Raw genomic sequence first — 11436 nt, forward strand, 5'->3', positions numbered from 1 at the left:
TGTACCCATGTCCTACCCCGAGTCAGCTGGAAATGTGTTCTAAACTTAATCCTAAATTGCTTTGGACAGGGTTTCCTAGCAGGCTTGGAGGAGGCAGAGCTTTCTCTCTCCTTCGCTGGTGGGTGCCTGCCATTTGGTCTCAAGAATCTTCAGGAACAGCCCCTGAGCTGGACCCGGTGTCTGAAGCCTCCCTGGCAGCTGGAGGCCACCCACACTTAAGCCTGGCATGCCAAGACTGTGTGCACAGTTCTGGGTGAGTCTCCTATGCGCTCTGTCAGTTACTTTTCAAACACTCCTAGGAGGTACCTTTCCTACTTTTCTGATAAGGAAGTTCTCTAAAATAAAAGTGCTAGTAACAAGTAACTTCTCAGAGGTAATAGGGGTTTACGTGGCTGGTGGAGCTACTTGAGGTTAAACAGCAGCAGCAGTGGGCAATGCCAATGGTTGAGGATCTTCAAGTGGTTGAGGATCTTCAAGTGTCTTCAGCAGATGAGGAGGCACCCGGACCAGTCTGATGAGAAAGAGCTTTGGAGGCAGAAGGGGTGAAGTTTGGGTCCCAGAGCTGCCCCTCTTCTTGGTTGCATCACCTCAAACAAGTTACTAAACTCTGAACCTCAGTTTCCTCATCTACAAAATCGGGATAATAATTCTGCTGTCACCCTTCTCCCTGTAGTGATCATGTATATAAAATGCCTGGCATATTGAGACAGTATATCTATTATTATTAGTCAGCAGTAGCTGGATTACATGGGTACTTTGTAGTGGGGATTTGTGATTGTATCTAAGACTTGTCAATTATGGGTGAAGTGATGGAACATGTAAAACTTGTTGTTTGATCCCCCTCCACTTCCTCTGGGCTCCCTGGGTACAGTCTCCTCTGTAAACTCCCTACTGGCCCACCCCTAACACTCACTATGCTCATAGATTCATGTCCTGGATTTTTAGTCTTTTTAATTTATCAAAATGTGCCTGTCATGTGTCCTCGTATTCCTCAGGACCTCTAGGCCTAATGGCTAATCAGTGGAGGCTGAAATTACCCGCTCCTGCCTCTAGTTTACTGTCTACATTAACATGACTTTATTCTTCTATTGTTCATTGCAGTAAGTTTGCTATTCTAGGACACTCTTGCCCAGACAAATAAACTTGGTTGTTAAATTACAGAAATTTCCTGAAAGACCCATCAGCTCTTTAACAGGAAGCATCAACAGATAGTGCATGCTGGAGATACTTCAAAACCCTCACCTCGAAATCCTCACCTTGCTGTTTTCAACCGCAAACTGCTATATCAGGAAGTTGCCCCAATCCTAGTCAAGCCCCTGAATGGAAAGACCTGTTTTAAGCCACATTTGAAATTCTCATTGAGATATATATGCCCTTGCCTCTCCCCGCTCAGGGTGCAGTGGGAACACGGGTAGAGAACCAAGTACAGAAGTTCCCTGGGGACACTGTTGCTGCATGCCTTGGGAAATGCTGCATACACCCCATACAGACCCTTCCCCGGTGAATCTGCCGGTGGGAGAGTCCTAGTTCTAGCCTCAAAGAGGCAACAGCTTTCTATTCCATATGACTTGTTAATTACATGATATTTACATATCTATAGTTTAGACCTCACCAAGCCAGAGGTTTACTCAGTGTTACAAAACACGGAAGAGAGCAACTGAGTTAATTGCAAATACACATAAAGGTTTTTGGAGCCCGAGCTACCCCACTGGCTAGGCCCCATGTGACGTGCCATGTGGCAATGTGCTGCCTGGACAGTTGCCTGCTAAGGATGGAGGTGGAAAGTCATTCAAAGGAGAACTTTAAAAATCAGCTTAAAATTGAATCAACACTAGAGCGTTTCACCTGAAAGAAGATCATTCACTGGTCTTTGAAAGTTGCGTTTGCTTGTTTGTTTTGGGTTCCCCTGGAGATGAACATTAAAATACTGCGAAGTTTTTAAATGTCTGACCAAAATATCTAATGTGGTGACTTTGGGTAGACCTGGCTTCAGTCAGGAACAAACATAGACCACACAACTGGAAACTCCTGGAAGGAGAGACATGCCTCATTTCCTTTTATTTAGAATCATATGAAACTTGATACTGAACATCCAGAGGAGATGAATTAGGATTCGGGTCCAAATCTGCCTCAGTCCCATGCGATTGTTTGGTTTACTGAGGTTTCCCAAGGTCTTAAATCTATCTTATATGCTCTGCATTATTATGGAGTTTTTATCAGATAATCTTTCATTAAGCAGCCCATCGAAGTTCAAACCATCCTTAAGTAATATTTTTCCAATTTTGAAAGGACAAAAGTAGCAAAGGTGTTAGAAATAAAATCAGAATTGATGACCTGAAGTCATTTAATTAATAGGAATCTCCATGCATGTTGGGAGCTGCTTTATACCACAAGCTGGGAGTGTGAACCCAGAGCCCACCCAAGCCTGGAGCTTCCATTTACTGGCTGTGTGACCTGAGCTGAGTTTCTTAACATGGCTGTGCCTTAGCTTCCTTTACAAAAAATACGAAAATAATAATAATAATACCTACCTCACAGAGTAGTTTGAGGATTCCAGGACTTAATATTTATAAACCACTTAGAATAATGTCTGGCATAGAGCAAGTACTGTGTACATGTGTAATACTGAATACATAAAAGTAAATTTAGGGACTTCCTGGTGGTCCAGTGGTTAGAACTCTGAGCTTCCACTGCAGGGGGCAGAGGGTACAAAATGAAACTATAGCAACTTAAAAGCTTTCCAAAAATTTATCTTCAAATGGCTGAATGTTTTCCACATAGACTATATTCAGTGAATTTCTGAAATTAGGAAACACGAAACGCTGGCAATGTTTAAGGGGAAGCGATTCTTTAAGGTCTTCCCGGATGCATTTTAGTCAGTACTTGTTAAAGCTTCTCATGTGCCTTTTTTCTATTTTTTTGTTCCTTGTTTGATTTTTTTTCTTGTTAAGGTATCTCATATTCTGATAAGGATATTGTGGGGACTTTGTCATAGGGAAGCCAACCCCTCCTCCCATCGTCTCGAAGGAGGCCTGGTCAGGGCCCCTCCCAACACGCTGCAGCAACCTCATGAAAGGGACAAATAACCTTCTTTTAAAGCCAGCTTTTCTTCTTCTTGGGCTTCCCTTGTGGCTCAGCTGGTAAAGAATCTGCCTGCAATGCTGGAGACCTGGGTTCAATCCCCTGGAGAAGGGAAAGGCTACCCACTCCAGTATTCTGGCCTAGAGAATTCCATGGACTATACAGTCCATGTGTACATGTATACAGGGTTGCAAAGAGTCAGACACAACTGAGCGACTTTCACTTTCTTCTTCTTAATTAGTGAATTATTCACCAAGTGCATTTCCTTCATGCTTTTGTCCTTTTCTTAGACCTCAGGTGATCACACTTTTGGCCTTGCATTGTATCAGCTGCTTTCCTTATTATTAATACACCTACCTGGTTCGATGGCAGATTTTTTCGCCTTGGCTCCTATTTTAATGTCAGCCCTCGGGATCCAGCCCTTCTTTTCAAAAGACTCACATTGCCGGATGCCAGATCATCCTCAGGAGCAGCTGCAGAAACGCTTGTCTAGGTTTGTCGGTGGTACCCAGAGGGATGGCCGAGAGTGCTGGCTTTAATAAATAACCAACATAACATTGTATTCAGAATGTTCCTCAGAGTGTGGGCCCCAGGCCAGCATCACAGGCCTTGTCTGGGGACTTGTTAGAAATGCAAGTGTCAGGCCAGCCTGGGACCAAATGAAATAGAAACTGTGCTTCAGCAAGATCTCCAGGGCACGAAAGTGCACATTCGCGCGCACGTTGAGTTTGAGAAGTGCTAGACTAGGGAAAGGGGCAACAGAGGATGAGATGATTGGGTGGCATCACTGCCTCAATGGACATGAGTTTGAGCAAGCTCTGGGAGATGAAGGACCGGGAAGCCTGGCGTGCTGTAGTTCATGGGTTCACAGAGTCGACACGACTGATCGGCTGAACAACAACAGACTAAGGCAGGCGGATCATTTGTCATTCATTCCATTGCTTTCAGGCTCAGCTCTGGAATCTCAGAGCTCACATAAATGCAAAAATGAACAGTACAGCGTGCTGTGGATGCTTGGTTTAATCCCATCCCAGAAGTTAGTTTTGTTCTGAGCACAGCTTTGTTTCCTGTACTTGTTGAGAGGGGCCCACTGATCACTTGGGATATAAGAAGATAGTTCTGGCCTGGGGAGCAGATAGCTAACTAGGGTGTAATCTCTTGGTCTGCCTCCCCTGCCGCATTCTGCCCTGGGGGCCTCTGATCTGAGTTCACATCACATTCTGTGCCTCATCCTGTCATCCTCTCTTCTATGTACTATCTTTCTCTCCACTTGAGCAAGGAGCTCTTTGAGGCAGAGGCCATGATGGGTTCCTTTTTGTGTCTCTCGCACCTAGCACAGGGCCTGGAGAATAATGCTTCATCATGCATTCCCTCTAGGAGGGAAACACACGTGAGCCATCCAGTTTCAGTCTCTGTGATGCTCCCTTAAAATGGGGAAATGAACTGGGATATTCTCGTCCAGGTCCCAGAGGTTGGGGAATGCTTCTTGGGTATGTTTCTGACTGTAGTTCCACTCTGACCTTTCTTGCCAAGTGAAACTTCAACTTTACCTAGGGCGAGTTGATGAAAATCGGGAGGAGAGGGGGCGAAGCAAGTACATCTCACTGACTCAGTTCTAACTGTAAGCACTTAATCACTTCCAGTAGCAAATGAAGTTTCAATGCAAATGCCCCCCAGCACCCGGCCTTGACATCTCTAGGCCCCACGTGAAGGAAAGTCTTCAAATTGCTCAGACTGGAGTTTGTCCCATCTTTAAAGAAAAACCCTTCCTTCTGGAAATGACTTATCCTGAGGATGAGGCAGGCAAAAGGAATCAAGGAACTAAATTCAAGGAAGTTGCTGACATGATTTTTATTCCTCTCTCATACCACTTCCCTTCTCCCCAAGGCTCCTATACTTCTACCTGTCTTGACAGGACCTTTGGCTTCTTGGAGAAAATCAGAGTGCACAGAAGGCTGCCAGTCTGTTGAATTGTTTTCTTTGAAAACTTGGGTTCTCATGTGCTTAGAAATTTGCAACGGAGAAAGTCTAAGGAAGATTTTCCATGGATTAGAATGTTTCAGTTCTAAAATTTTTCTTTAGGGAACTCCAGGCTCCAGCCACCAACCAGTGGTATGAAGGTAGGGTAGGTTTAAAAAAAAAAAGAAAGAAAGGAGATGGAGGAACAGGAAGATGATCCACTAAGGCCAGCTACTTCCCGGTTTATGCAGACAATGGAATCCACTTTGGAGATTAGGATCCAGAAAAGCAGAAAGATTGAATGAAGCCAAGAAGGTGGAAGGCCGGGCCCAACTGGGTCAGAAGAGGCCCTTCTGTGCTGTGAGCCTGGAAGGTCATGCCTCTACGCATAAGCCCGTCCCCAAGGAGGCCAAGGACAGGTGGGCCACATCTGTCCCATCTCTCCAACCCTCTAGTGTAGAACTGGAGTGACTTGTACACTCAACCGTGGGGGGCAAAGAGGCACGTCTGACTGAGACCTGCTAAGGGAATCATTCCAAAATTGGGAGCCAATTTCCAACCTTTGTTCTTTGAGGTTGGAGGTGGATGTCCCCACCCCTCACCACTCTGACCGCTTGTGTGCGTCAGCGGAGGGCTGAGCCTGACATTCGTGTTAGACCATGTAACACCTGTGTTCAGGTGCTCTAAGAGGGACAAGGAGTTTCAGTGAGGGCCCTGCAGCACCTGAAAGAAGATGAGACAGGTAGAGGGGCCACCACAGTGCTCAGCTCCAGACGACTGAGGCTGCAGGAGGGGGATAGAGCCGGCTTTGACCACATGGTCCAGTCTACAGCAATACTCTTTACATATGAAAGATTCAGGGGGTATTGGCCCCTTTTTGGTCTAAGAAGATAATTATCATATTCACTTCACTGTGACATCATTTATGAGTCCAGAAAAGGACAACATAAAGGAAGAATAATGTCCTCTTAGGCATAAGCCAAGTACATGAGTTGTATTGATTGATACACCATTCTGCATTTTATGCAATGCTATAAATTTTCCTTTACTCCTCTTTCTGTCTAGGCAAGAGATGCATTTTAGGGATAAAAACTTTGATAGCGTCCAAACTAGTACAGCCACTATGGAGAACAGTGTGGAGATTCCTTAAAAAACTGGAAATAGAACTGCCTTATGATCCAGCAATCCCACTACTGGGCATACACACTGAGGAAACCAGAAGGGAAAGAGACACGTGTATCCCAATGTTCATCGCAGCACTGTTTATAATAGCCAGGACATGGAAGCAACCTAGAGGCCCATCAGATGAATGGATAAGAAAGCTGTGGTACATATACACAATGGAGTATTACTCAGCCATTAAAAAGAATACATTTGAATCAGTTCTAATGAGGTGGATGAAACTGGAGCCTATTATACAGAGTGAAGTAAGCCAGAAGGACAAACACCAATACAGTATACTAATGCATATATATGGAATTTAGAAAGATGGTAATGATAACCCTGTATACGAGACAGCAAAAGAGACACTGATGTATAGAACAGGCTTATGGACTCTGTGGGAGAGGGAGAGGGTGGAAAGATTTGGGAGAATGGCATTGAAACATGTGAAATGTCATGTATGAAACGAGATGCCAGTCCAGGTTCAATGCACAATGCTGGATGCTTGGGACTGGTGCACTGGGACGACCCAGAGGGATGGTATGGGGAGGGAGGAGGGAGGAGGGTTCAGGATGGATTTTCTTTTAAAAATTAAAAAAAAAAATAAATAAATAAAATAAACCTAAACTTCACAAGTTACTGATTTCTTGTGAAATCATCTTCTGTAGGATCATTCAGGAAAATCAGACTGAACTGATGAAAAGACCCAGACTCTGTCAGTTTTATCCTGCAGCTGCTAACAGTACTATAGGCTGATTTGCAGGTGGATGGTGCTTAAAAGCTGTTAACCACTGAAGATAAGAGTGCATTAACTAAGTTAACCACCTGTCTGTCCTGAAAGGTGACCCCAAACAGGACATTCTCTGTGGACTTGTTCCTTCCCGTGTGAAATACAGGATGTTGTGCAACGGCTTGCATTTTTTTTTCAGCGCTAGGTGCCTGGCACTCTGTTATGATTTTTGTGCGGATAGTCTTGTACAGTCTTCAGATGGTCCAGTTTGTAAGCGAGGAAACACAGGCCCAGAGGTGGGCACCTGCTAACACACATTAGCACTGCCCTATTCCTAAGCCCCCGTCCTCAGGAACTTCTCATAGAGGAGATCTTTCCCGGCTCTAGAAAATGTAAATTTCACAATACTACTCTTGGCCAAAATAATTTCCTAAAGCGGAAGGTCTTGGAATAGCTTAAACCAAGAAGATGAAAGCAGGCGACAATGAAGAGCCTTCCAGCTGTAGGCCAAACAGCCTGCCCGCCCCAAGCCTGAGACTGACGTTTCCTATCACCTTAGAACAGCCTCCCTCCCACGCACTGGGCCGGGGCTGCCTGCAAAGCCCAGCTGGGAGGCTGGTGTCGACAGTGTGAGAAGCTGCTCTGTGAGAGGGTTCCGTGGCTGTGGTGAGTTCTCCCACATGCTCTCCACCTCCGCCTCCGCCTAGGAACTGAATGACTCTCAGTGTAGGAGACCCACAGCAGCCCAGTGAAAACGATCAGGATAACTCTGTTTGTAAAAATCTGTTTAATAAATATACATCTTAAAAGTACCAAAATAATTACTGACAAAATACACTATGTACACTATTTACAGGAGGGGAACACACACCTTGACAGGTAGTGACTTTTAACCCCACCCCCCCGACCGGTTTAACAACACACCTGATGGTTACATGTCACTCAACTGGCGCAGCCACAGAATCCATGGTGATTCAACCAATAAGCATAATAAATAAGAGTCCTTTCATCAAATTTTGAATAACCTTCCCCCTGAAACCCCACCAAAGGTGACATTTAAAAAAGAGGTTTTCTCTGAATTCCAATGATCTTTCTTGCCCCCTCTTCCAGAGTTCACAAAAATGACAAACTGAGGGTTAATCCAGAGTAAAATGTTCCAGACCAGGCAGTGTGGTTATAAGTACACCCCTCCCTTTTTTTTTCTTTTTTCTTTTTTTTTTTAGAAAAATAAAACTCTCTATTTGTACAAATATACAAGTCCATGTTCTTTTAGCTTCTTTCTGAAGCTCATAACGTCAGACGCTGGCCTCCAAGCACACAGTCATCGTAGGGAAGCTAAAAAGAGAAAAAAAAGGCAGGTTAAACTCGCAGGGCTTTGCCAAGGGTGCTGGGATGATGGGGAGGGCTGCTACTGGAAATAACTCAAGTGTTCTTGGACTCCATTCTCTATACACTGAATGTAAATGAATTTTCTGGGCTGAGGGAGCTTTCCTTTAAGGATCCTCTCCTTCAAGAAGAGCAAAAAAAAAAAAAAAAACATGCTCTTGGGATTCTGCTTACACATACTCAAGCTTGAGAGGCTCATTACATTGAGACCCTCAGGATAAGGAGGAACTCTAGGAGCCTTAGAAGGGGGAGGGAGAATGGCCTCTCTTCTTCCTTCTTGCAGAGCCATGAACAAGTTAATTGGGACTCACCTCGTCCTCTGTGAACTCTGATTCGGTGTCATAGCTCTCCTCATCCTCGCTCTCCGGCAGTGTCTGAAGGTTCTCTAGGGTCAGCTGGCCCAGCTGCTGCTGTATCCGGGTGCTGGGGCGGCCCCACGTGAGCTGGTACGGGGAGTAGCCCTGGTAGGTGACTCTGTTGACATCAGCCCCACACTTCAATAGGAGTGACACCAGGTCGGGATTCTGCAGGTCCACTGCCAGATGGAGGGCAGTTCGGCCATTGCAGGGCTCCTGGAACCATAAGGAATTCAAGATGCTTACGGCTGAGTTTGGAAGTTCTGCTTGCAGCAAAAGCCCTCGCACTGAGGACCAGGCTGGCCTGATGTACCCCATCTGAAGGTGTGAGGCACTCACCTGAGCGTTGACATCAGCGCCCAAGGACACCAACAGCTCCACGATGCCCAGGTAGCCATGAATAGAGGCCAAGTGCAGACACGTGTGGCCTAGAAGACCAAAAGTAAGACAGTATTATAACCACTTGTTTCAACACTCATTTCTCAAGCAGAAGCTTTCACCTATTTTTTTTTCTTAATTTATTATTTTCAATTGAAGGATAATTACAATATTGTATTGGTTTCTGCCATACATCAACATGGATCAGCCACAGGTATACATATGTCCCTATTCTTTTAAGGGACACATTCTTCTTAATTTGAAGAGCCCAGAATCTGGGTTCTGAATGGACTTTAGAAAGGCATCAACTAGGCCTTTATATATGTATTCTCCATCTTTCACATGTTGAGAGCTTAGGCCTTGCCTGGACTCCTTAAGTGCCTGCCTCCCCTGTGTATACCTCACCTGCCCTCTGATGGGCAGGGCAGCCAGACTTACCATTGTAGTTGGTGGCCTGCAGGATGGAGTGGAGGTGCTGGGTCCCCCGGGGCTGAGTCAGGACTCCCACACTGGCCAGGCAGCCCTGCTCACAGGCAAGGTGTAGGGGGGTATTTCCTCGAAAGTCTCGCAGCTCAGGATCACAGCCAGCTTCCAGAAGTGCCTCAGCGATTTCTGGCTGGTTAGTGATCACAGCCAAGTGGAGTGGCGTCTACAAACAGAAGAGGGACAAAAAGGATGAGCCATGGATCCAACCCACCATCTGTGTTCCCTTGAACCCCAGAGAGATCCTGGTTGTGGGTGCTGCTTTTCCCAGGCGCATATCAGGGGCAAGGCAAAATACCAGAGGCCCCAGATGGGCTTCATAAAGGCCTCTCCAAATCAATGGAATTTTCTGTTCTAGAATACTGGCTGACGCAGGTGTAAAAGATCAGGGTAGATAATGACCAAATCTTTGTTAATCTAGAAATCATGTGCAAGACCCGGTTTTATCTCAGGGTCAGAGCAGTAGAGAGAGTACGCGGCGGGAGAGCAGTACCTGCTGCAGGTTGTTCTGGAAGTTGAGGAAGGCCAGGTCTCCCTTCACTTGGCGGACCACTTCCATGGTCAGCGCCTTCTCTTCATGGATGATGGCTAAGTGCAGGAACCTGAGAGGAAGAGAGGGAAAACCCCCAGGGCTGGTGAGTGCACTGCGTGGGGCCCGGGGAGGCGCGCCCCGCGGGGGATTGCGCAAGGCCGGGGTTTCTGGAGGCCGAGGCCGCGGTGTTTTCCGCGAGGTTATTATGAGCTGAGTGTTCCTGGCAGGCGCCCAGGGACTTTCCGGGCCCCCCCCCGCGCTCGGCGGCGGGCGCCGGCCAGACCGCCCCGCCCTCTCGCCGTGCCGGAACGCCCTGTACTTCCCCTCCCGGCTGCGCGGCGCCCGCCAGCGGGGCAGAAACTCCCGCCCCCCTTATGCAAGCGGGGACTTCGCGTCCCCGCCGCCGCCCCGCCTCCGGCCGAGGGGACCCGCACGGGGGTGTGCGCGCGCGGGGTGCGCGCGGCTGCAACGCAGAGCCGCGGGACCACGGCCCCGGGAACCAGTGCCAACCCCCGACCCCCCCCCCCCCCCCGCTCGCCATCACCCGGCCCCGCAGGCAGCCGTGCACCTTTGCACAGCCTCGGGGTCGGTGCACGAACCCCGGTGCGCGGCCGCCGCGCGGGCCCCGCGCTTGGGGCTGCAGGCCCGGCGCCTCCACCCGGCCCTGCCACCCGGGCCCGCGACACTTACGAGTCTCCGTCCTCGGTGAGCTGCTGTTTCCAGGGCTCGGCGCCGCGCGGCGCCTCCTGCGGCTCGAGGCGGATCTCTCGCAGCTCCTTCACCATCTGCTCATACTCCTCGTCCTTCATGGAGTCCAGGCCGCTGTCGTGGCGGTCGTCCAGCAGCCGCTCCTTCTTGAGCGCGTCCCGGGGGCCCTCCATGGCCCAATCTTGGCCGGGCTCGGCAGGCTGGAACATGGCGCGGTGAAGGCTCGGGCGCTGCTCCCCAGGTGCACGGGCCGTGGGCTGCGCTGCGCGCTGGCTGCTCTCGGAGTCGCGGGCGGGCGGGACGACGGGCTAGGACTGTTGTGGGCTCGGCAGCGCCGCCGCGGCGCCCTATAAACGCTGGCAGGGGATTTCTCCGGGGCGGGGTCAGGCGCGGGGAATTTCCAAGCCAGTCAGACCAGAAAAGAGAACTGGCCTCGTCCTCTGCTAGGGGGAAAAAGAAGCCTAAACCCCGCGCCCGGGTTCATCAGAGAAACTCCCTGTGATGAGCCACTGGGGTCATGTACAGGGAACTTTTTGATGAACGCTGAGTGGCTGGAAAGTCCTCCTGACCGGGCCCCCTCCCCGGGTACTTCCCTGCAACCTGCACACAGTAATCCTGGCCCTCTGCAAGAAGCGCTCTTTCCCTGGGTTTTCCCGATTTGA

At 48.5% G+C, this 11436-nt stretch overlaps 1 protein-coding gene across 1 annotated transcript; it reads right to left on the bottom strand.

Annotated features, from left to right (window-relative positions):
- Window positions 1–7699: 7699 nt before the first annotated feature.
- Window positions 7700–11095, bottom strand: NFKBIA (NFKB inhibitor alpha). Its single transcript, NM_001045868.1, is given in 6 exon segments — window positions 7700–8266; window positions 8629–8889; window positions 9013–9101; window positions 9490–9700; window positions 10028–10136; window positions 10757–11095. Coding segments are annotated over 6 exon segments (945 nt in total). The 5' UTR covers window positions 10984–11095; the 3' UTR covers window positions 7700–8218.
- Between the last annotated feature and the right edge of the window lie 341 nt (window positions 11096–11436).

The sequence above is a fragment of the Bos taurus genome, chromosome 21, assembly GCF_002263795.3.
Source record: "Bos taurus isolate L1 Dominette 01449 registration number 42190680 breed Hereford chromosome 21, ARS-UCD2.0, whole genome shotgun sequence".
In the NCBI taxonomy this organism is placed as follows: domain Eukaryota; kingdom Metazoa; phylum Chordata; class Mammalia; order Artiodactyla; family Bovidae; genus Bos; species Bos taurus.